The sequence below is a fragment of the Capsella rubella genome, unplaced genomic scaffold (assembly GCF_000375325.1).
Source record: "Capsella rubella cultivar Monte Gargano unplaced genomic scaffold, Caprub1_0 scaffold_4, whole genome shotgun sequence".
Classification (NCBI taxonomy): domain Eukaryota; kingdom Viridiplantae; phylum Streptophyta; class Magnoliopsida; order Brassicales; family Brassicaceae; genus Capsella; species Capsella rubella.
Genome location: NW_006238920.1, coordinates 7,351,690 through 7,375,743, shown reverse-complemented (window position 1 = coordinate 7,375,743; position 24,054 = coordinate 7,351,690). Strand labels below are relative to the sequence as shown.

At 36.3% G+C, this 24,054-nt stretch overlaps 6 protein-coding genes across 10 annotated transcripts; 2 read left to right on the top strand and 4 right to left on the bottom strand.

The window, feature by feature from the left end:
- Positions 1 to 336: 336 nt before the first annotated feature.
- On the bottom strand, positions 337 to 1,022 carry LOC17888542 (protein ELF4-LIKE 1). The gene has a single exon (XM_006293330.2). The coding sequence runs from the start codon at positions 980 to 982 to the stop codon at positions 644 to 646; it is 339 nt and encodes a 112-aa protein (XP_006293392.2). The 5' UTR covers positions 983 to 1,022; the 3' UTR covers positions 337 to 643.
- A 253-nt stretch (positions 1,023 to 1,275) lies between these two features.
- On the bottom strand, positions 1,276 to 7,946 carry LOC17888169 (ABC transporter G family member 31). Its single transcript, XM_006293500.2, has 21 exons — positions 7,477 to 7,946; positions 7,278 to 7,398; positions 7,094 to 7,182; positions 6,926 to 7,010; positions 6,596 to 6,758; positions 6,424 to 6,500; positions 6,191 to 6,335; positions 5,797 to 6,098; positions 5,313 to 5,594; positions 4,861 to 5,177; positions 4,611 to 4,771; positions 4,416 to 4,519; positions 4,166 to 4,322; positions 3,909 to 4,075; positions 3,493 to 3,825; positions 3,104 to 3,394; positions 2,919 to 3,002; positions 2,690 to 2,823; positions 2,116 to 2,603; positions 1,874 to 2,040; positions 1,276 to 1,783 (listed from the first exon to the last, which is right to left on the bottom strand). The coding sequence occupies exons 1-21, from the start codon at positions 7,827 to 7,829 to the stop codon at positions 1,517 to 1,519; spliced, it is 4,287 nt and encodes a 1,428-aa protein (XP_006293562.1). The 5' UTR covers positions 7,830 to 7,946; the 3' UTR covers positions 1,276 to 1,516.
- Positions 7,947 to 9,510: 1,564 nt separating this feature from the next.
- LOC17888283 (F-box/LRR-repeat protein At2g29930) lies at positions 9,511 to 10,727 on the top strand. Its single transcript, XM_023785061.1, is given in 4 exon segments — positions 9,511 to 9,763; positions 9,766 to 10,496; positions 10,604 to 10,681; positions 10,683 to 10,727. Coding segments are annotated over 4 exon segments (1,107 nt in total).
- Positions 10,728 to 11,445: 718 nt separating this feature from the next.
- LOC17888812 (F-box/LRR-repeat protein At2g29930) lies at positions 11,446 to 13,596 on the top strand. The gene is made up of 4 exons (XM_023784684.1): positions 11,446 to 12,619; positions 12,716 to 12,856; positions 12,940 to 13,071; positions 13,172 to 13,596. Exons 1-4 carry the CDS (start codon positions 11,447 to 11,449, stop codon positions 13,496 to 13,498), a joined length of 1,773 nt encoding a protein of 590 aa, XP_023640452.1. The 5' UTR covers position 11,446; the 3' UTR covers positions 13,499 to 13,596.
- Positions 13,597 to 13,768: 172 nt separating this feature from the next.
- Positions 13,769 to 15,187, bottom strand: LOC17889410 (presenilin-like protein At2g29900). The gene has a single exon (XM_006294269.2). The coding sequence runs from the start codon at positions 15,079 to 15,081 to the stop codon at positions 13,864 to 13,866; it is 1,218 nt and encodes a 405-aa protein (XP_006294331.1). The 5' UTR covers positions 15,082 to 15,187; the 3' UTR covers positions 13,769 to 13,863.
- A 244-nt stretch (positions 15,188 to 15,431) lies between these two features.
- LOC17888166 (villin-1) lies at positions 15,432 to 21,495 on the bottom strand. Of its 5 annotated transcripts, none has more exons than XM_023784833.1 (22): positions 21,384 to 21,495; positions 20,907 to 20,977; positions 20,721 to 20,823; positions 20,569 to 20,637; positions 20,234 to 20,467; positions 19,856 to 20,033; positions 19,635 to 19,767; positions 19,332 to 19,497; positions 19,024 to 19,174; positions 18,834 to 18,922; positions 18,609 to 18,764; positions 18,453 to 18,521; positions 18,137 to 18,343; positions 17,903 to 18,031; positions 17,628 to 17,781; positions 17,502 to 17,512; positions 17,267 to 17,407; positions 16,841 to 16,966; positions 16,639 to 16,701; positions 16,222 to 16,447; positions 15,831 to 15,997; positions 15,432 to 15,748 (listed from the first exon to the last, which is right to left on the bottom strand). In XM_023784833.1, exons 2-22 carry the CDS (start codon positions 20,960 to 20,962, stop codon positions 15,635 to 15,637), a joined length of 2,742 nt encoding a protein of 913 aa, XP_023640601.1. In that variant the 5' UTR covers positions 20,963 to 20,977; positions 21,384 to 21,495; the 3' UTR covers positions 15,432 to 15,634. The 5 variants fall into 5 exon arrangements, with proteins under 5 accessions (XP_023640601.1, XP_023640604.1, XP_023640603.1 ...); XM_023784836.1 differs by having other exon boundaries at positions 17,634 to 17,781; XM_023784835.1 differs by having other exon boundaries at positions 20,721 to 20,820.
- Positions 21,496 to 24,054: the final 2,559 nt, after the last annotated feature.

The following is a 24,054-nucleotide window of genomic DNA, read 5'->3' as shown; positions in this document are numbered from 1 at the left end:
AATAAAAAGAAAAATTAGACATATAAACAGTATGTTGTTTGACACTTCAAACCCATAAAGTTATATACATATAAATAGTATGTTTGACACTTATATATGGGTCTTCCAAGAGATCTTGAAAATCAAATCGGCTTTAGCTCTCTTTGATATATCTTCTTTTGTTGATGAACTTTGGATTGGCCAGTTGAGAAAGTGACTCCAAAGTCTTCAACGCTTTGTATTTGATTAATCTATAAAGACTGGTTATTAAGTATCATTGTACGTACCTACCTCTATACATCATTTACAATGAACGTACTGATCATGGTATTTGTACCAAAATATGAAACTATATCGTACTTAAAATCATATTTGTTTGTTATGTCTCATTGTCTCAATATAATGATGGATCATCTCATCATCATCATCGTCATTAAGTTTAAGACTTGGCTATATAACTAACCAGAGCCATATCTCTTTGGAGCAACTCATAAAGCTATACTGTTTAACCATCATAATACAAACAACGGACCACTAAAAAAAAAAACATGTAACTAGTGATTGATTTATACGAATGAGAGAGACCATGCAGAAACCAAACTAAAGCAGAGGAGCTGAATACATAAAGCATAACCTGAGTTTGCTGTTTGCACGAATTGCGCCGTCACGAACCACAAGAGCTCCGTCTACCGCCGTAAGAACCGGTGGTCGTAGTTGTTTCTGTCGTGTCAACGTTCTTGGCCGTCCTAGTCCGCCGCTGATCGAGCTTTGTGGCGAAATCGACAGATAAAGCAGAGTAAATCTCCATAACTCGAAAAATATTACCATTGATCTCGTTGATCAGGGCAACGTTTCTAGCTACGTTATCAGGGATCCGAGACATGTGGTTTTCGTTGACTCGTTGTATCAAGTCACGGTTCTGATCAAGAACGACCTGAGCTCGTTTGAATCCATTACTCAGCGTATCCCACACCTCCACCACGTCTTCACCGTTCATCTCCATAGCAATCGATTTCTCGATTTGTTTCCAAAGATATATTTGACTCTTTATGGAGGAGGAAGAGAGATATCTGACACGTGGAAGAAACCGACCCGGGAAGCGGTTGTTCGGGTCAAGAAGATGACTGTGACGGGATTTGCGTGAAGGACCAATTGGGTAATAAGAATAAGTGTGTTGGAAGGATATGATTGGATTGGGATTGGTGACGTCAGTGAAAGTGACCGTAGCGAAGAAGCGTCAAAATATATATTTTCGGAAATAAACATATCTCAACCTAGGACGACGGACCAGATATATCTGAGCCTTTTCCCACATCTTTAATAATATTCAGTGTGTACAAAACTACAAAATAGCACTAAACAGAGCAAAACAGAATCTTATTTTATGTGTTTGCTTTTTTTTTTTCATCAATGTCAAGAAAACTAATAGAGTCCTGCGGTAATACAGAGAGAAAAAAAATTAAAAAAAGTCCTGACTACTCGTAGAAGGAACACTAGAGAAAATAGGGCAAAAATATAAAAATATAAAGAAGGACTTCTATCTTCTCTGGAAATTGAGGTATTTGACTGAAAGTGCAAAGCATGAGAAGAAGAGAGCGCAAAAACAGACAAGAACAGCTGCAGATACACCTATCATGTCTGGCTTGTACCCGAAATAATGTTCGATAAACTCTTTCACCGTTCCATGGAACGTTGGCTCGTCGATCATGCTCTCCACGTCACCAAGCTGTGAGAGGATTACTCCTTGAAGTGTCCACGCCACTGGACAAATGTAGTAGAACCATATCCACCACACTGGAATCAACTGAAGTACCAAAACAAATACACATCAAAATATGTTAAAAGGATATTGTAAAGGGTAATATGTGTGGTAAGGCTAAAGTGAAATACTTACAGGTTTTTGGACGAGAAAACCAGAGAGGAGATTCCAGAGAGAGTAGAAAGCCGAGGAGATAACAGCGGCTAAGTGCTGATTCGGGGTGAAACCAACCGCCATCATGCCATAGAAGGTGAAGTAGGTGAAGGTGAGGAACATGAACACCATATACAGTACAAACTTGCCTGCGTTTCAATGTCATTATATTAGTATTATTAATTGTATAGTTGATGCAGATAGAGAAAGATAAGTAAACTTACTTAATGTTCTTTCAAAACCAATGGTGAAGTATGTAATGACACCATAGAGGATGGTTTGGGTGAGAATGTAAGGTATCTCCACAAGACCTTGAGCAGCTGCATATGGAATTGGAGAATACATTCCTGCAGCTTTCTCTCTGTAGAAGACTGTTCTTTCGATTGAAACTATTGGTTGTACCGATGAAGCATTACTAACTCCAAGAAATAGACAAGCCGAGTAGAGAGCTCCCATTACAGTGATCAAATCCTGTGAGGAAGTCCTCTTGGAACCAATGTCCCAGAAAACTGTGCCAAGTATAAGCGCAGCTATCGATGTGAACCCCAATCTAACAAGATTGTATTCTGGACTTCTCCAGTAGACAAGGTTCTGTTTCCAGAGGCAGAGTAGAAACTGAGATGGTTGGTTCTGTGAGTATCTTGAAGTAAAGCTTATTGGCTCTGAGCCTTCTGGTGGAACACTGAGCTGCTTGATACTTGTCTCCACTCCTCTGTATAACACAGTATGATTAGATTCAAATTTTTGATAGTGGTGGTTAAAAGAGATTGAAAAATGTAGCTACATGGTGATAGTTACCTAAACTGGTCAGAATTCTTGTATAAATCTGCAAAGTCCATGTTATATTTCTCTTCCAATGCAGGCGTAGTGACTTCAAGCATCCAAGTAGCTGGATTGTAACCACTTGAGATTGCAGGTACTCCGTTAATCCCCTGTAGAGGGTTTAGGGTTTGTCTTATGTTTACTTGGGGCACAAGTACCTGAGTGCAAAGATCAAAGAAGAAGAAGAAAAGGCCAAGACAAGTACCTGAAAGTAATCTACAAGAACCTGTGAGTGTTTACCCAACTTCCCACCATATATAACCTGTCCCCCTCGTTTCATTAGAAGCAGCTGTATTTTTAAAGGTTAAGCAAAAAGAGCAAACACGTTAAGATCATCCACTGATAATAATCCATAACATTTCTTGCAGTCCAAGCAAACTTAGGGCAAACCTCGTCAAAGGCCTCGAAAATGTCAATGCTGGGTTGATGAATGGTGCAAACCACTGTTCTTCCAGTGTCAACAGTGTTCCTTACAGTTCTCATCACAATTGCAGCTGCTCTTGCATCAAGTCCAGATGTTGGTTCATCCATGAAGATTATTGATGGATTTGCTACTAACTCAACCGCAATTGTTAGACGTTTCCTCTGTTCTGTAGATAGTCCTGTTGTACCGGGTAAACCTACTAACGCATATCTCAGAGTATCAAGCTCTACAAGTCTCATTACTTCTTCCACAAATTCCTATAAAAACCATGAAAACATATTTTCAGTGAAACTATCCAAATGATCATAACCAAATGGAGTAATAAAACTAATTTTATGCTGAGTTAGTTACAAACCTTTTTTTGCTCTTTGCTGATCTCTTTAGGAAGACGAAGGCTAGCCGAAAACCACAGAGACTCTTCAACAGTCACTTGAGGAGAATGTATATCGTTCTGCTCAACATATCCAGAGATTCTAGCAAACGTTCGTTGTTCTTTTGGGTGACCAGAGATTCTAATATCTCCCTCTATGTATCCACCTGTCTTTCGACCAGCAAGAACATCCATCAACGTAGTTTTCCCCGCACCGCTTGATCCAACTAAAGCTGTAAGAACACCAGGTGAAAAGACTCCGCTCACATTTGATAACAGCTGTAGTCTTGTCTCTGGGACACCTTGAGAACGCATTTCCTTAGATTCACAAAATAAATCTTTACGTTAACCATAGATAAAGGCTAATTAGACCAAACCGAAACAGAGAAGTGAATTTAAACCTTTGGCATATCAACATAATAGTTGACATTGTGGAAAGTCATTGTTAATGGTTGAAATGGAAGGATCATTCCCTTTTTCTCACTTTTTCCTTGTTTTGTATCTGACACTAAAGCTTTGGCTTCTTCATTGGGATCGTCTAAAACAACTGCTCGAGCTTTTCTTAGAGCTGCAAGAGAAATAAACAAAAGAACTAAGCTTCACAATACTGCAACACATATCTAGAAAAAAAAGAATCACTAGCAATAGAGATTCTCACGGTTAAGATAAGCCAAGGCGAGAGTGACTATGTTGTTGAAGAGAATTGCATAGCCAATGAGAACCGCAATCCCAACCCAATACCAATTGTCATTTGTGGGAAAGCTACGTATCTTTAAGAGGTTGAATCCAATTGAAGTATTCGATATAGCGGATGGCTGCATAATATTTTAAAAGTGAAATAGTTAAGCATTATATATTCCAACAAAGTAATACTATATATAGCTAGAAGAAGAGATCATTGAACACACCGTCATCCACCGTGTGGCTGTGAATTCATTGACCGCAATGGCACGTTGTCCATAGGATAATGGCGAAACCCAAAAACCCCAAATCCACCAGGGTTTAATATCAGCTGTTGACAATGATAAGAGTTTTATTATAGCAACTTAAATCAACAATTAAACCTCTTGTATGCAAGAAGTAGTGAAGTAGTGATAGTTAACCTTTTGGAATAACGAATCCACCAAGCAAGAACACTATTAAGATAGCTGCAGATCCGAATGTATTGGCAATGACCATATCCCTTGCTAGAGAAGCCATCATACGAAATAAACCTAGAGCCATTTGATGCACCGAGAAGAGGAGCAACATGTATCGGAAAAACCTAAGAAAACAAAACAGAGAATTTTTAAGGACTACAAATTGAAAAACAAAGTATTGGAGAAATGTTAACATCCGCAGAAAATGACTAACCTGCCTGGTGAAGGAGCAAGTCCCACACTGTAGTATACCACACAAGTCCAGACAACAGCTTCAAGGATAGAGTAAGGAACACGCAACAGCCAGCTGGCTATAGACCAGGACCAAGCAGGGTGAAACGAGTTATCCCTTTGCTTGTAGAAAACCGGGAGACGCGATATCATGAGAGGCAGCTCAGAGAAACCATTGAACATCATGTGCACTAGCCCGAAGAAAAGGCAAGATAGATACTCGTTGCCAAATTGTTCGTTTGTTGGGTGTAATCTAGTTCTCAAGAACACCGTGGCTGTGACAAATCCCACAAATGCAACCTTTAAGGATCACAAAATGTTTCAGATCAGAAACATAGGAAGCTATATTATAAGACAAAGTGTAACTCTAATCAAGTAATAAAGATAGCACTCTTAATACTTTAGATGATGCCAAATATATAGGTAGATATTTACCTGGCATGTCCTGAAAGTGTAAAGAAACCTGTGCCGGTTGATCAATAGTATTTCTCGTTCAAAGCAAGCTTTAAGGTTCTCCCATCCTGATATGGCAAATTTGGTTCTGCATAGAGCTGAAGGATCCGCGGATGACTTATCGAATGGTGTGGCCAGTTTGGAATCCGCATTATGCCCATATTGCGAGTTTCGGAATGCAGCCGCTATGTCTGAGACAGGAATGAACTGATATGGCTTTGAAGGATCTGCCCAGTATTGAGCTTGATCTTTTTTGGAAGTCACCTGCATGCCAACATTATAATAGATTAGACAATAGGACTTTTAGGCTCAAATGTGAAAGTGTACTGCTAAACTATAACTCTGAATCCTACCTATAAAATGTTTTAGTAAATAACCAAACCTAATTTGCTTGATATATATAACAAAGATTGTGAAATTGGGTATGCTAAACTCAAAGCAGTTAAAAGAGTTAGGATGTATATACCTCTTGGAGAAAATCTGCAACACCTTTACGTGGTGGGAGTCTGAATCCTAGTGACTCAAAAAAGCCCACCACTTCTTGTCGAGGACCTTGATACACCATGTAACCTTCTGATAGAAGAATTAAGTCATCAAACAGATCAAATGTTTCTGGTGCAGGCTGAAGTAGTGCCATGAGAACAGTTGCATCCATTAGGTGGACAAAGTTTCTGATACATTTCACAATCTGAAAAGTTGTTGAGCTATCAAGACCAGTAGATATTTCATCCATAAACAACGTTTTTCTTGGTCCAACAGTCATCTCTCCTGCATTATGTAAGGTTTAAAAATTAGCATAACAGAGCTAGCTGGTGGATTAATTAAGTGAGATAGATGAGTTTAAGTGAGTGAAAAGAGACCTGTTGTTACTCTTTTCCTCTGACCTCCTGAAACACCTCTCATCATATCATTACCAACCATTGTATCAGAACATACATCAAGACCAAGCACTCTAAGCACATAATCTGTTGAAACACTATGCTTTTCACCACTGACAGAAGCAGCCTATAACAAAGTGAAAGTGTCAGGTTTTGTTGTCTTATCAAGAAACATGATAAAATCTTGAAAATATTAGAAGCTATATGATACTGACCTTCATAAAAGCATCAATCTCGGAAGAAGGACGTATACCCCTCTCTTTCTCTAATCGGGTTAAATCTTTCATGTAGCCTACAATAATATAAAATCAAAACATAAATCATTAGAGAACATACATGACTTGAAGAAGTTAATATAGTGATCAGTAGTAAAACAAAATGAAAAACCTGCAAATCCTTCACTTGCACCCTGACATCTCGCAGCGAAATCAAGCGTTTCACGAACAGTGAGCTCCGCAATGTGGTTATCCGTTTGACTGATATATGCTGAAGTCCTTTTAACATAGAACTCATCAAGATTCTCTCCATTGTACGTGATCTTACCCGTTTTCTGTAAAAATAAAAAAAGTTCAGGTTATTTAGAATCTAAAAAAGATCAAATCATAAACCTTAAAAGACATGCATGTGACTTTTTAAACAAAAAGAGAGAAACATAAAGTAAGATGCATGTGATTAATATGAAACATAGTAAATAACTTCACGGGTTATTTAACCAACCTTAAGACTCTTATCAAGTTTTCCAGCGAGAGCAAGTAGCAAAGTCGATTTCCCCGAACCCGGTGGTCCTAATAACAAAGTCATCCTTCAAGAACAGTAGCAAAAACATTAGTGTTAATTGTGATTAATTTAGTGTTAATAATAATCTAAACAGTATTTTAAATTCACCTTCCTGGTTTGATAATCCCACTAATATCTTTCAAAATGTTCAGCTTGTGTTTCCTAGGCTTGATAATTCTCAAACTGCTTAAACAACGCTGCAAACAACATAAAAAAAAGCCAAAATTAGAAACAATCTTTAGGAAAAAAAAGAACTGTGTGAAATAGTCTCATCAGAAGACGATGAACGAACCTCAACGAAATCACGAGAGACATTAACCAAAGTAGGCAAAGCTCTTGTACCAACTTGAACATCAGCTTCAATATTCAAATTCTCGAACCGGACTTCGATTTTCGGAACCTCCATACCAACTCTACACAAAAAAAATTAAAATTAAAAAAAAAAAAAAATCCTAAAATTAGAAAACAGAGTCGTCGTCGTCGTCACACACCGATCAAGCCGTTCCTTAATAGCAGAGAGGAGTTTGAAATTATCCTGATCACTAGTAGCGAGAGCTTGACGAACCAACATCTCACGATCCGCACGATCCAGTTTCTTCACATCAATCGTCTGAACAACGTTCCCGTCGGCGTAACCAGAAGTCGTCTGACTCTGCGTCTGAGCCCGGCGAAGGATCGTGCTCTGATTGCCTTGTCTCTGCGACGGTAACCTCCCGATCGCCGCCCACCGTAGATCTTCTTCATCTTGCTCCACTGTATCGGCGTTCGAAGGCCGCGCGAACGATTCTCTACCTGTTTCAACATCGAATTCGAAATACTCGCTCCCGTTCGAAGCCGCCGCCATTGCTCCTCCCGATGAAGAGAATATCGAAATCGAGATTTGTTCTTATCTCTCTCTCTGGTTTTGATATTTTTTTTTTCCCGAAAAATCAGAGAATGAGAGAACTCTTTTTTTTTTTTTGGGGACTCTTCTCTTTCTCTCTGTTAGATAGATTGATTCAGTTAAGCTGTGCATATAAAGCGTGCATAATCCCCGGGCATATTTGAAGGCACTGAAAATGACGATATTACCCTCATGGGGTTTTTAGTTTTTGGAAAAAGGAAGTTTGAGTAACAACAGTTTTGTCCTCTTCTTACTCTTTTGACTCTTTGAGTTTGTTTGTTTTTTTTTTTCTTTCTAGAATATATTTTGGGTTTATGATTTTACTATTTTTGAGTCGAATATTTTTCTATTTAATGCAGTCAAATAGTATAATAATTTTTTTTTATGGGGGTAAATTAATGGTTTATAAATTTAATTTTGTAACTAATAAACAAAAATAAAGAATAATTAAAAAGGTGAGGATGATGTCTTGTAGAAGTGGGAAATAATCTTCTACAAGTAAAATTAACCTGTAACCTGGAATTTCTAAAGATAGGAGAGTTTTGATGTCTTAAGTAATCGTCATAATAGTAGTTTTCGTTGTTTGTTTTTGGTTTTTTGGGTTAAAATTTGTAAAAAAGTTAAGAATCATTAGTAGGGGTTTAATTTGTGTGGATTTTTTTTTTCTCTGTTCTCGAAAATGTATATATACAAAACTTATAAAATGTAATTAATGATGATATTGGAAATGAATATAAAGTAAAGAATTTCATCACATATGCGTTTTTTTAAGTAGATGTGCATTGCCTTCACACAATTCAATTTTTATTATTGCAATACAACTCATAATACATAGACATACACGAAATCGTTTTCTCTTTTTTGTAAAGTCGAGATAGTTAGACACGAAATCGAAAAATGAAGAGGATCTCACATTCATTCGTACGTATGTATACGTAGTTGTAACAATATTTGTTTAGATAATTTCGACTCTTTTATCTTTTGGAATAATTTATCTCGTAATTATTATTTGTATTAGAAAATGTATTGTATCACGATTTGGTAAATTTTCTAATTTAATTTTTCTGGTTTAGCAAAAGTGGGTTTTCTTCTCTAAACACTAGTCTTTGGTGGGCTTGTAATATTTTTCGCCTCATGCATGCTTATTATATAAAAACCCCATTATTAAAAAACAAAACTCTTGGGGTTTTAGAAAACTAATCAGCACTTTATATATTTATCATAGAGGATTTAGCAAAAACCCCAAGGGACAGCTGAGGACGACGATGTATGTTAGAATTAAGGAAACAGTCGACGAGAAACTTTGATATTTTTTAGGGCTTTTCCTTGTAACCAAAGAAATCTTATTACATATAAATAGCTGCCTCATCTCTCTTCCTCTCTCTCTCAAAACATCTTCGATCCTCCGACTAGACTCCTCGTCGTGCTTTCACATTCCTGGTTTGGTTGTTTTCCTCTTCAACACCGCAATCTACATAGTCTTGATTTATTCTTGTTGTATGTTTTGCCCTAGATTTAGTGGAATCTTACCATTGATTTCATCATCTGAGCTTGTAACCCTATAAATCGATTTTGTTGTTGTTGTTGTTAGGTTCCTTCTTTATAACAATAACCTACATATACGTCTTCCAAAAGAGTAGATATGGATTCTAGAGATTTCATTAGCAATTTACCGGATGAGGTTCTTGGCAAAATCTTGTCATTGCTTTGGACAAATCGTGCTGCTTGCACATCGGTTCTGTCCAAGAGGTGGAGGAACCTGCTTGAGCTTGTAGACAACCTTGATTTGAATGACGCAAGTGGTGACCATCACTACTTCTGTGATTTCGTGGACAGAACACTTGCCCTCTTAAGCAATTCTATAACTGTCAAGAGATTCTCTCTGAACTGTACGTTTGCCATGAAGCTTCTCGGATAGACACTTGGATTCGCACTGTCCTAAAGCGTGGCTACTTGGAACTTCACTTAGAGACAGCACATATGCATTATATAGACACTGAGTTCTTCACGAGCAAAAAACTGGTTGAGCTCACTATATGCGGTTGGTTTTTTCGTCGGGGTCGTCTTCCTCGAGAGGGAGTGTTTTTCCCAGCGCTTAAATCACTTTCCCTAGTTTCGGTGGAGTTTAAAGATGATTACATGTATCAGCACTTCATCAATGGCTGCCCTGTGCTTGAAGAATTATTCCTGCATTATTATAATCCCAACAGATCCCTGGCTTGGAATGGTGTCGTTTCGAGTCCTTCCATCAAACGACTAAACATCTATCACCGTTTACCTGATCAGTACCATGAGATGGCTGAAAAGGTTTGTGTGTTTCAGACACCCAATCTTGTGTACCTTGAATATTCAAGTTATGTCAAGGAAGAGTATGAGGTTTATTTGCCTTCCCTTGAAGAAGCTAGACTCGATATTCGATCCTGGGAGAAACTTGCAGACGTGTACGAGGGCCAGGACCAGGACCAGGACCAGGACCAGTACGAGGACCAGTACGAGGATGAGGATGAGGATGAGGATGAGAGTGATCATGTGGATGGTTTTGCAATGTATAGTTTGGGTGATGTTACGGATCTGGTTGCAGGGATAAGCAATGTTAAAACCCTTGTCTTATCTTCTGATTCTCTTAAGGTACTATGTCAGTTTCCTTCCTAGTTCTATTCATGTGTTTCAATTTGAAGTGCAAAGTCTCATTATCTATTCATATGTTTGTTTTTGTTGTGACAATATAAATCCAGGTGTTTCACTTGTGCTGTGATACAATCCCTATGTTTCACAACCTCCTTACTCTATCCTTTGAGAGTGACAAAGATATAGGCTGGCAAGTTGTGCCACTCCTCCTCAACAACTCTCCAAACCTAGAAACTTTAGTCATCAAGGTAGTACAAGAGTTTGCTTGTACCGTACGTATTCTTCTATTTGCTTTAATAATGTTTAACGTGAATACACCTTTTGATGTTAGGGTCTTGTGCACCAAGTTACAGATATGTGCGGGGACGCCTGTCCATGTATCCGTGAGAGGGAGAAAGAGAGAGTCTGCTGCTTATTGAAATGTCAAGTGAAAGTGCTAAACATTTCAGGGTATCAAGGTACTTATGGAGAGCTAAAACATATGAGGCATTTCTTGGGAAACTTGAAATGTCTTGAAACCGTTGAGGTGGGTGTTAAATTGAAACGCAAAGAAGGTAACAATGGTGATAACAAGTACCAGAGGATCACCAATGCTTTTATGAAGCTTCCTAGAATTTCATCAAATTGTCAGATCCAATTCTTCTGATTTTTCCCTTAGAATCTGAGTCATTAACATGCCAAAACAATATTTTAGAAGATTAATTTGTTTTTTTTTTTTTTTCTCCAAGGATAACCAATTTATATATATTTTATCTAAATATCTATATGATAAACACAATGGTTCTAGAAATATCTAAATATCTTTGATCCCTTTTTTTTAGCTGTGTCGATTTGGTTTAAGATATGAACCAAAATGATCCGAAATTAAGTTTCTTGTTAGATAGGTCAAACTAGCTATAGAAGTATAGAACCCTAATCCTCTCTTCCCAAAGAGAGAGAGAGAGTAACTAATGGGTTCTAGAGATTTAATTAGCCGCCTACCAGATGAGGTTCTTGGCAAAATCCTGTCTTTGCTTCCGACAAAACGTGCTGCTTCCACATCTGTTCTGTCAAAGAGTTGGAGGAATCTGCTTTCTCTTGTAGATAAACTCGATTTGAATGACGTAATAGATTGTGATTCCAGTGGCTTTTGTGATTTCGTGGACAATATGCTATCTCTCTTGAACAATTCTCCCACCTTGAAAAGATTCTCTCTGAAACTAGAGGATTCATCGCATGAAAATTCTCGTGTGAATAGTTGGATTCGCACTGCTCTTGAGCGAGGCTGCTTGGAACTTCACTTGGATCTCGTATGTTTGGATACTATAGAAATCGAAGGCTTCACTAGCAATACACTGGTTAACCTCACAATATGCGGTGGGCTTTTTCCTGACGAACATCTTCCTCCTAGTGGAAGCGTGATGTTCCCACTTGTCAAACAACTCTCTCTCGTTTCAGTGATGTTTCGAGAGTTTGAGAATTATCAGGATCTCATCTCTGGCTGCCCTGTTCTTGATGACTTGTTCCTACATTTTAGTGAGGATAAGTTTCCTCCGAACTGGAGTGGCGCCGTGTTGAGTCCTTCCATCAAGAGACTGACCATATATCACCATTTTCCAAGTTACCGTGAGGCTCAGGACGATGTTCTTTTTAATACACCCAATCTTTTGTACCTTGACTATTATAGTTATGTGGCAGACCAGTATGAGGTTTATTTGGGCTCTCTTGTAGAAGCTAGACTGAATATTCGATTATGGGAGCGTCGATTTATGAATGATGATGAGGATAGTGACACAGAGAATGATGATGATGATAATGGTGATCATACAGAGAAGGATGTCGATGATCATAATGATGATGATGAAAATGGTGATACAGAAAAGGATGATGAGAATGGTGATACAGAGAAGGGTGATGATGATGATAATAATAATGATGATGAGAATGGTGATACAGAGAAAGATGATGAGAATGGTGATACAGAGAAGGGTGATGATGATGATGATGATGATGATGATGATGATGATGATGATGATGATGATGATGAGGAGGAGGAGGAGGAGGAGAGTGTGGGTGATGTTACGGATCTAGTTAAAGGGATAAGCAATGTTAAGACTCTTCACTTGTCCTACGATTCTCTTGAGGTCAGTTTTTTTTTTAACTACTTCTTCCTCTATTGATTGTTTTAATTTAAAGTGCAAGCTAGTTGGTTTTGGTTGTGACAACATATAAATATGCAGGTGTTTTACTTTTGTTGTAAATCAATTCCGGTGTTTCACAACCTTGTTACTTTATCTTTTGAGAGTAACAAAAACAGAGGCTGGCAAGTGGTGCCACTTATCCTCAGCAACTCTCCAAACCTAGAAACTCTAGTCATCAAGGTATTATCAATTTCATTCGATCATCTATTTGCTAGACTATTATATCTATGAATGAACTTGCTTATGTACGTAATGCTTTTCAGGGTCTTGTGCACGAAGTTACAGATGGATGTGGAAACGCATGCCCTTGCACCCCTAAGAAGAAAAGTAAGAAGAAGAAGAAGATTGATGAGGAAATATGTTGTTTACAATGCATAGATTTTGAACTCCTCGAGGTATTGTCAATTTCACTCTATCACCACATAAACAGACTCTAATCCTTTTTGCTAGAATTATTCTTTATGAACTTACTTTGTGTCGTCGTTATGCTTTCAGGCTTTTATGCGCGGGCTTGTTGTATATAGAAGTGGAAACAAACCCCCTTGCATCCACAAGAAGAGGGTAGAGGAAGAAGTACGTCGTTTATCGACATGTCGAGTGAAGGTCCTAAGTATTTCAGGGTATAGAGGAACTCGTAGAGAGCTGGATCAAATGAGACATTTCTTGGGGAATTTGAAATGTCTTGAAACTGTCAAGGTTGGTGTTAAAGTGAATCATGACCGAGAAGACAACAATGATGGTTATAGTAGGTACATGAGAATAACTAATGCTCTTATGAAGCTTCCCAGAGTTTCAACAAACTGTCAGATCCATTTCTTTTAATTTTTATCATTTTCCTCCTTATATTTATTTGAATTGTTGCAAAACCTTCTTTGTTAGATTGTTGCAAACATTAGTAATCAAAATCTAATTTTATTATATGTATAATCTTAATCAAATATTTCACATGATCCAACACTCTCTGCAATGATCAAGAACTTCTTCTTCTTCCACAAGCTCTTCCCTAGTTCTCGGGGTTGCAACAGTCGGAAAAAACTTGATTTGAACTCATGTCGAGGACGTGCACACTATCATAGCTTCGTAGTTCAATGATAAATCAATCAAAACCAGCACAATTATTTGACAAAAGAAATGAAGCTGTACTCGAAAGTTTACATCAAAAGCACCCTTTCAATTTCCATACTCTTTTAGAACATCACAAGGTTTGAAGAACATTGCGCAACAAAAACTTCAAGTAATAACCGTGCCAAAAAGTAAAACACAACTCCTAACATGATCGATACAGGAAGAGCTGGTAAAGCCTTCTGATACACAGACAATAGCATCAATGTGATCCCCAAACCGGCTATGATCGCCAAGTAACAAGCGTAAACCGTCATCAGATCATACATTGCAGCTCTTCCAACCAAAACACTATAGAAGATGAAATCCCCAAGTCCTAACTTGATAGCACCCGATGATCCCAACCCAATCCCTTCAAGAAAAGTCTCTGAATTCTCAGCCTGATCAGGTCTTCGATCAATCAACGGCACAGATATCTCTGCTCTTTCACTTGAACCTACATGTTCTTCTTCTACATCTATTGATCTAACCACCCTTCCCACTTCGTTTCGATTCGCTGTGTTCTCAATGTCATTGTTATCATTCTGGCTAGCTCTCCGCTCTCTCCAAACTCTCCTCTGAACCAAACGGGAATCATTTCGAATCACAGGCCGTGCTTCGTATACCAAAGCCGGGATATCTTCGTCTCTAGATATAGCCATTTCCACAAGAAGACGTAACGGACCAACAGGTAAAAGAACAGCAGCAATGTCATATAGTGCCAAAGCAACGAGAAGAACCCAAGTAGTCCATTCAGGCAATAACGTGAAGAAGTAAGCAACCAATACACCAATCCAAACCAAGTAACCTTGAGTGATCAAAATCGAAAACTTCGACATAAACACAGCGAACACACCAACGACGGAGAAATTGACGAGAAGTATCAGAAACGTGATACAATCAATCGGGAATCTAAAACGATCGATCAATAAAACTAAGATTTCTCCACCTAAGTTCCCTAAAACGATGAAAGCTGAGAAACCCATGTAAAATTTCAAGAATTTAACACATCTGAGGTAAAAGAGAAGCACCAGAACGAACGTTGCAACAGTGATTGCAGCGACGAAGACGAGGGAATTCAAAAAGGCACCTACGAATTTGTCCCACGAGGAATCTGAATCGCTCTCGGCGTAAGCTGCGGTGGCTATGGAGGAGAAAGAGGCGGAGGAAGAAGAAGGGTCGGAGTTTAGGATACAGACGAGAAGAACAACGGTGAACATACAAATGGAGACAGGTGTGAGGATTGCGATGAGTTCTTCGCCTAACGAATCCAGAAGGCTTCTGGGTCTTTGGTTTCGATCCATTGGGTACTCAAAGGTCTCAGTTTTGGCAAGTCAAATTGACGAATTCGATGAGGATGATGAAAGGATTCAGAAGAAGCTAAAGAGCGTACCTTTTTCAGATTTTTTTTTTTGGTAATAAAAATGATTTTTTTTTCCTGAGCTTATTCAAGTCACTCTACAATACGACATCGTTTCTGTAATTTGAACTTTTGAGTTTTGGACTATGAATGAAGTCATGTATATAGATTGTCCAAAACAGAGTTACTTTATACGTTCTCTAAGTCCAGAAGTAGTATTGTATGATAGTGGTGATTGAACCACAAAATGTAAAGGGATCATTATTCTCCAAGCGTAATTACTGTATGCAACAATTTACACAAGTAGGTTAAATTTACTCACTAATATTTAGGTGTCTCTTTGTTTGGTATTGTGATATTGTAACAAACTAGCCTCAAACTTATATATATCAAGAGGTCATTGCAATAAACAAACACATTACAGTTTACATTTAGTAAAAGCCCAAAAAATTAACTTGTGCTCCAAAGATCTTTACTCTATAATTTGGTGAGGCTTTTTAGAAAAGATGAAGAGACATTTTGAGTTTATTCTGTTTCCATTTTGGAAGTGCATAGAAGTCAGATTTCGCCATTCCAAATCTCTCTTCGAACTCTTTCTTTGTTAAGTATGCCTGAGAGATGAATTTACATTGAAGTGTTCAAGTGTTTGTAAATAAGAGAGCTAGTTTTTTTTATATGGAATAGCAGGGTTACCTCTCTTCTTGTTGCATCTATATCTATCACTGGCTCCTGAGAATCGACTCTAAGCTGTTCATATGAATATGCAAGTGATTCTAGACTACTGAGATCGCAATTGATTCCTCCTAGTGGATTCTCTTTAGAAATTTCTGAGTTGGAGCTTGACTCTTGTCTCGCCAATCCTGCATCGGAAATCAGTGCTTTGATATTAGATTTCTAGAGACAAAATGCTTAGGTGCACTCATTACGAGTTGAGGAATCCAATAGTAAAGAAATTTGACATAGTTTGTTGTTTTTGCACTGCTTTCATCACTGAGTTATCTTGAAGCTGCGTCATAGTTTTCTGATACTTTATGAGTCATATAACTGAGAACTTCAATGAAAAGGTTAACATATGAAACCTTACCATCACTAGGAGGATCCACTGTAAGAGATTCTGAGAAAAGCTTTTTGACAACTGGAGTTAAGTTACTGCTGCTTGTCCTGTCTTCTGCAGAGCTCAAGCTCGAAAGCTTTTCACTGGAGCAAGGTGATACTCCTCGCTCTGATCTGTTTGAGCTCACAGATCGACTTTGTAAACCACGTGATGCATTATCCTTCGAGCGTGAGCTCCAAGGGCTTCCGCCAGATCTCTGAAAGCACGAAAGTTGTAGTTACTTCAAAATACATTGATCTTTCTTATATTAGGCTTGTTTACGATCATAATAATAAATATGTCGCCATGTCGGACTATTCTGCATGACAAAAAGTCCATTGGCATGGAATTTGTAGGCCATCACTGTAACACATCTCAAGTAACCAAGTTCATTTGACTGTGACTGACCTTAGTGCTTGTCTTCTTTCCTTTCAGACTAGCAAGCTTCCTTTCAAATGAATTACCATGCATCTGCAATGTTTCCATACATATTATTAGTGAAAGTGTACAAAATCCCAAAACTTGAAACTCAGTAGACTACTATCAAAACATTTTGGAATATCATAATGCTCTGTTTAAGGGGACTTCAAGATGGAAAGAGATGTCTTACGTTTGCCTTTTCAGGAACCCAATCAAAGAAACGGGTGAAAAATGGTGGCTCGTGGCCTTCTGTGACAACATATACAGGAGTCCTCACGGTTAAACCTTCTTCCATAATGTCCATCTGTAGGAATTTCTGCAATTTCACAAGTAGAATGAACTAAGAAATATTGAAAAAGGAAGCCATATTTGAGAAAATCGAGTTTGCCATTCCTAAAATTTATTTATGCAGCTAGATTAGACTAATTTATATTTTTAAAGTCATGGCGTTATGCTAACAGAAAAAGAGTAGGTCAAGAAATTGATAATACTTTATGCAGCAAGATTAGTCTAATTTATTTTTTTATCCCATTACACTCTGCTTAATGTCTGTGCTGCAGTTCCACCAAAAACAACAAATATAGCACTTGGAAGGCCAAATAAAGAGAAAAATTACCAGACCAAGAGTAAGAGCTTCTTGCTTCGACTTTATGTTTGAGTTTAATCCAATCCAAACATATACTTCACTTTGGCAGTCCAATAGTAGTACATCTTCAGTAGTTAAATCGTCTTGCACAAAGTTGTATATCTCTTTCACCTGAAAATTTCATGCACAGAGTGGGTATAAGATTAGAGTATTCCCAGCTAATCTCTAATCACTTAAAAAGCATCAATAGACACATGAACTGTACCTTGAGTAGATCTGAACAGAAGAGCCAAAGTCATGGACCACTTGTACGTTAGGCATAATTTGTAGCTGAACCATGGCAGAACTAACAATGATGTAAGATGATAGAAAGAACTGGAAAGATGTTTACCATTACCTGAACTGCTTGAACATGTAAATAAATGTGGTTCTTCTATCTGTTTTCTCATTTCCTTTTCTTTTGGGTACTCTGACTTCCCACCAAGCAAATCCCAAAATGTATCTGGTTCATTTCCTTCCCTGATGTATATGGGTTGACAAGATGTCTGCAGATGGAAACGGGGAAACAGACTTGTTACTAGTAATACTGAACATAACCCTAATAAACCAGAAAAAAATGTATGGCATGAACTTAGAAAACAGCAGCTGAGAGCTAAAGTTACTTACATCAAGGAAATATAGCATTCTGTCAAGAACATCATGATCAGAGTCTGATGAAAGTTTCCCAATCCAAGTGAAGGCAGAAGCTCCGTATTGTAAAATGTAAGAGTATGATGAGTTCAAGGAGGTTGCTGCCTGCGTAGGAATAATTTTCATTTGATTAATAATAAGTGAGCGGCCAAAGAAATAAAAAAATGTATGTTAGCAAATCAGAAATGCAGAAAGTACTAAAGAACCCACTAGATTAACTTGGATTGCTTGCATGTTCCTTCGGCTAGTTCCTTGAACACGGAAAAGAGAAGCCTTTTTCTCATCATATTCTTCCACTTTGTCTGCCTTCTCTGCTAGAAACACTTTGTACCGTCTGCTCAAACCACCCTTAAAAACAACCAGCGACTGGAACATTGGGAAAAAACGAGAAGGTTCGTTTCCCTGATATATATGACACTGGATGAAGAATGTTGAATGAAACGGGTCAGTAGAATTACAGTTTTGAGCCAAAAGGAAGAGGAAAGTAGACATATGATTGTTTTTCCGGCTCTAGCTAGGAACTAACCAGTACAGATTCACCCTTTATTGAACCAACAATAGCACTAGCATTTGTTATGGCATCAGCTCTATCTTCCTGAAATAATGTTAAAAAAAAAAATGAAGTTCATAGTGGAACAACTCACAAATGATTGACAATAGTCAAAGGCTACAGCCTGCGTACCTGTATGCTTTCACAACCTATCCATAAATATAGTAGATGTTCGGTTTTTTCATTATAGTTATATTTATAATGCACAATATAGCAATCGCCGCTGAATAGCTTTGTCTGGTCCGGAATGGAGAGAAGCGAGACTTCATCACCATCTACACGCCAAACCTGAAATTAGTTAAAGAATACCATTAATCAAGCTTATGCTCAGATCTGGGACAGTTTGGTATGAAGTACCTTCAGAGTGCCCTGGGAGTTTGCATAGGGAAGTTCATCTTCTTCATCAGGAAGCTCCTCAACATCATATCCCTTCTGTTTGAACATCGCTGCATAAGAGTGTTGATAATTTTAGTTTAGTATATGATATCTATATTTCTTAAGCAACTTTTGTGTCATTTCTTCAGAACCAGAACAATATGAAACAGACCTGCCACTTTTTCTCGACCCTCATTGTAAAGGCTAGACTCCACGGTCTGAGGCCACTTATTAAACAATGACCTAAATTTCGCATTTTCTAGTCCTTCCGTTAAAAGTACTAAACTTGTGCTGGTTGAGCGTCCCTCATTTCTTAGAAATTCCTAGAGCACATCAACATCAAATTATATATTAAGAATGGCCTCTCAGATGCTATGGCAGAAACTAAGAGAAACACATGTGAAGCGACAAATTAGGACCCTAAGTCAAGTACAAATGTGCTCCCATATCAATCATGTTATATTACCAATATGTACTTACTTCTGAGGATGAGATGGATGTCTTCCTTTCTGTAAGTGATGTGTTTCGTCCCATCCAAACGAATACTCCACTGTAACAGTCTAGCATGTAGCATTTGTTCTTTTCAAGCACATCTTTGTCCAGAGAACCAGTTCCAGTTGGATGTAGATTTCCCCGAGTATCTATCCTGTTCATGAAAGATTTTTAGTTGATTAATGATAGTTTGTCTTTGACAACAGCTCCTCAAAGCACAGGGATATTGGCTAATACTGCTATATGTTAAAAAGAACATAACTGGTGTGAGTGTATAAAACCACATCTCACCAGAACAATTGTGCACATGTAGTCTGAGTCTGTTCTTGAGTGCTAGAAGATGAAAGCTTGGGAATGGGAGCATAACCACCAAAGAAAGACCAGAATTCACCAGCATCTGAATCACCTGAAAATTTTCCATCCTCTACAAATAAAACAGAGAAATGATTAGCTGTTGTTTTTCTTTCAGTTCTTTCGTCCAAATAAGGAGTTCAAAAGGTGAAAAATCTTACCAATAGTCGCCACCTCACATCTTCCGTCATGCTTGTTATCCTTTATATATTCCACAACCTCCAGGGCTTTAGCTTTCTCCTGAGTGCTTGAGTTACAACCAGCAAAGAGAAAAACTTTTGATGCAGTATCAAGAATGAACACATCATCATGGTTCAGTGATGACCGAAGAAAAGGCACCTGGTGTAGATTCAGATCAAGGGAAAGCAATCAAAGTCAGATTGAAGAATAAACTGCATAAATGAATAAATGGAAGCACCAGGTCAAGGCTCATACAGCATAATAAGTCCACAAAAATAAATAAAATAAGATACATCATAGATTATGCAGTAGACAGTGCTCATTTGTATTCAAAGATATCTAATCAAAACAAATGTTACCTCTTTAACACGAACAACATGATCTCCCTTGCAGCTTAACAAGGTAACTTGGTATGTCTCGCCAGCCAATCCAGCTTTCGGGGAATACTTGCCTTCAACAGGTATAATACAAGGTTTGAAGTAAGAGAGAAACTTCTCAGTCTCTTGACCTTGAACTTCACGGTATTGCACCGTACAACATCCAAGAGCTGCATCTAACTCTAATGCTTTGTCTGATGCCAAAACTGAGTCCACCTTCAGATAATATAAGGACAAAAAAAATGCTACCTTTCAGAACACCATACTTAATAATAATCAGCATTATAAGATTCACACTGGTGGGTGATCAGACAAACCTCATTTGCATCATTCCCCAGCCAATAGTGAATGTCATACAGGGGAGATCCAATCTTGGGCAAAACAGTCTACACATCATTGGGAAAAAAGAAGTAAAAGTTAAACTAAGACACACTAATATCAAAAACGTGAGAGAAACAGCTTGACTTACACTGAGAACAAGGTAAGCATTTCCAGAGTAGAATTTTCCAAAAGAAGACTTGGGGATAGAAACGAGCTGATTATTATAAACGCACCAAATCTCCAAGCCACTACTAAAACCCCCCCAAACAAAAAATGGTTTAAACATACAGAGAAACAAAAGGAGATGTCCATGGATCTAAGAAACAAGCCATACCTTTTAGTTCCAACACCTTGAAAGGCTGAATCAATGTCTTTACTTAACCTAGACATTTTGTTTTCATCATCCTACAAAAAAATAATAATAATAATAATAATCAAACAACAACAGTAACGCTACTCGCTATCAATCAAAAATCAAAATCAAAGAGAGTAAACATTGAATTTACACCAACAAACAATGTTGTTCCCAGATATAAATTTCACATTTAACGTTTTTTTCTTTTTCTTTTGTAGTCTTCTCAGATTCAATTAACTTTCTCAATTAATAATCCACTTTTCCCAACAACAATTCAAAAACATTAAAAACAAAATAAAAATTTATAAAAAAAAAAAGGAGAAGATCCGAAATGTATCATAAGGCTTCGAGTGTACAGTTCAAATCATAACGCCAGAACAAAAGCAACGCCCAAAAAAACTGAATATGAATCGGATCAAATAGAGAAGATGAGAGATGATTCTTAGAATGCCTTACAGAGATCAGACACACGAAGAAGGATTCTGCAGCGAAGAAGTAAAAGAACCAAACAAAAAAAAGCTGAAGAGTGAGAGAGAGAGAGAGAGAAGTTTCGGAAAACAAAACAATAAAAGGAAGGAGGAGAGTGGACAAAAAAGCCAAAAGGATGAAAAGAAAAAAAAAAGGCGCCTTTTCTCTTTTTGTCAGATTTTTTTGTTTTTTAATGATTTTATCATCATCATATTAAGAATATATTTATATGAAATCATTTTACTAGATTTATATCTAAATTTATATTTTATTATATAAACCTTGGTTTTCAAAGTCAGCCATTAACAAGATCGTGACACGTGTCAATTATAAACGATAAGATGTTGACACGTGTCGTAACTAATTTTGTTAATATTTGGATAATATAGAAATATTATTAACCCTATCGAAAAAGGAAATATATAAAATAAATATTATAAAGAATTATATATTAAAAATTATTAATAAAATTAAACAATAACCTAATTTCAGTTATGTCAATTTAGTTTATTAATATGATAGAGATTTAAAATTTATAATTAACAAGAATATATGGCGGTTTTTGTTTACATAAGAGGATTAAGGTTTAAACTTTAATTTTACAATTAAATCAGGTTATTTGTTAGTTTGGGTATATAAATGATAAATAAGAATTATGGTTTATCTTTATAAATTAAAATTATGGTTTAAGTTTAACAATTAAAGGAGATTATATGTCGAAACTTGATTTTTAAATTTACTAACTCACGTGATCATGATAAGTGTCAAGTAAAACATAAGATGTCGCAACATGTTATATCTAATTTTGTTAATATTAAGATACAAATAGAATTTTTAAACAACATTAAAAATAATTACAAAAAATTAAAGAGAATTTGGAAGATATACCCTTTTGGTGTACCCCTTTTCAAAAATACCTCCTTTATCTATCCATTTTCAAAAATATCGATGTTTAAATATGAAAAATTATAAAGTTTTATATGGTTTATAAGGTACTTATATATAATAACTACTACTTGGAAATTTGATACAAATATTTTATAATGTTTTAAAAGTTTTTAAATCGATTTTACAAGTTTTACAAGGTTTTAAGTGGTTTTTAAAAGGGGTTTTAAGGTTTTTAAAAGGGTCTATAAAGTTTTTAAAAGGTATTTATAAGTTATTTTACGCTATTTATGAAAGATATATAAAAATTTAAACATATATAAAGGTAATTTGTGTGTATATTTATAAGTTTTCACACATATTTGGAATATTTAAAGTGGTTTGTTTTTATAAAATTTGAAATAGGGGTATTTTTTAAAAGTGGTATGGAAAAAGGTATTTTTGATAATTAAAAAGTAAAAAAAATGATATTTATAAAAAAAAATGTGTAAGCTTATATATTTAGACACAAATTATATTTCTATGCGTGTAAATTTAAATACCATACAAATACCTTTTAAAAACTTTTTAAATTTTTAAATTTTTTTAAAAATTATTTAAAAACATATAAAAACTTATAAAAAGTCGGGTTAGTTAAAAGTATGTGCTCAAATAAATGGAAAACAAAAAGGAAGGAGTTGATAAATTGAAAATTAGTTTTTTCAATGGGGGAGAGGAGAAAATACGTGACTATCCCTATACCAATTTAGTTGCAAGTTCAGAATTTAATGATTATTCTCTATGCAAATCTCTGACAAGATCCAATTGTGCAGAGGCACTAATGATGATGCGGTACATAGATTATTATCAGATAACTAAGTTGCATATATAGATTGTTATCGGATAACTAGATTGTTATCTAATATGTTATCTAATAATTAGGTCGTTATCAATTATGTTATCGGATAACTAGATTGTTATCAAATAATGAAATTCTCTTATAAAACGATAGTAAAGTATAAAACTCAACAAAACTGAATCCCTAAATATGATACATTTAGATAAGGGATAACACATTAATTAGTATAATATTTTGTCAATATTTGTGAATGTTATCGGATAACAAAAATGTTATATGCTTAGGTGAGAGACAAAGAGAGAGAGGAAGATAAAGAGGAGACGAGAATTGATGTTGATTTGTTTATCTAAGTACAGATAGGGGTAAAAACGTCTGCAAAAAAGAGAACTAAATATTGAGTTATGGATGTTAGATATTTAATTAATTGGTCAACTGAGGCTACCAAATGTAAATACCCTAAAAAGTCTTATAAATGCCGTTTAGAACCTTTTAAAAACTTTCTAAATATTTGTATTGAGTCTCTCAATAGTAATCATGATATAGATGTACCTTATAAACTATATAAAAGTTTACAATTTTTCATATTTGAAAAGGGATATTTTTAAAATGGATAGAAAATTGGTGTATTTTTAAAAAGGGATACACCAAAAGAGGTATTTCTCAAAAATTCTCTTTCAACTATTAACCTAATTTTTGGTTTTGCCAGTTGTAGGTTTTACAATTATAAGGGTTATATGTTGAGTTTATAAATCTGCATTATAGTTTAGATTTTATAATTAAACGAGATTATTTATCGTTTTAGGTTTATTAAAGAGGAGTGAGATTTAGGTTTTACAATTAAACAAGGTTATTTATCAGTTTGGGTTCATAAAGGAGAATCAGGATTTACAGTTTACAAATAAATTAGATTTTGAGTTTAACTAAATACATATTTTT

Bases quoted from the DNA above. Each gene is read 5' to 3' on its own strand.
- LOC17888542 (XM_006293330.2), bottom strand. From the start codon at position 982: ATGGAGATGAACGGTGAAGACGTGGTGGAGGTGTGGGATACGCTGAGT.
- LOC17888169 (XM_006293500.2), bottom strand. From the start codon at position 7,829: ATGGCGGCGGCTTCGAACGGGAGCGAGTATTTCGAATTCGATGTTGAA. The intron at 4,772-4,860 runs GTTAGTCATTTT...TTGTTTTCTTAG, and splicing joins CTTGCTCCTTCACCAGGCAG to GTTTTTCCGATACATGTTGC. The intron at 3,395-3,492 runs GTTTGTAACTAA...TGGTTTTTATAG, and splicing joins TCAGCAAAGAGCAAAAAAAG to GAATTTGTGGAAGAAGTAAT.
- LOC17888812 (XM_023784684.1), top strand. From the start codon at position 11,447: ATGGGTTCTAGAGATTTAATTAGCCGCCTACCAGATGAGGTTCTTGGC. The intron at 12,620-12,715 runs GTCAGTTTTTTT...ATAAATATGCAG, and splicing joins TGTCCTACGATTCTCTTGAG to GTGTTTTACTTTTGTTGTAA. The intron at 12,857-12,939 runs GTATTATCAATT...AATGCTTTTCAG, and splicing joins TAGAAACTCTAGTCATCAAG to GGTCTTGTGCACGAAGTTAC.
- LOC17889410 (XM_006294269.2), bottom strand. From the start codon at position 15,081: ATGGATCGAAACCAAAGACCCAGAAGCCTTCTGGATTCGTTAGGCGAA.
- LOC17888166 (XM_023784833.1), bottom strand. From the start codon at position 20,962: ATGTCTAGGTTAAGTAAAGACATTGATTCAGCCTTTCAAGGTGTTGGA. The intron at 20,824-20,906 runs GTATGGCTTGTT...GGGGGGTTTTAG, and splicing joins CAAGGTGTTGGAACTAAAAG to TAGTGGCTTGGAGATTTGGT. The intron at 15,749-15,830 runs GTAACCCTGCTA...TTCATCTCTCAG, and splicing joins TAGATGCAACAAGAAGAGAG to GCATACTTAACAAAGAAAGA.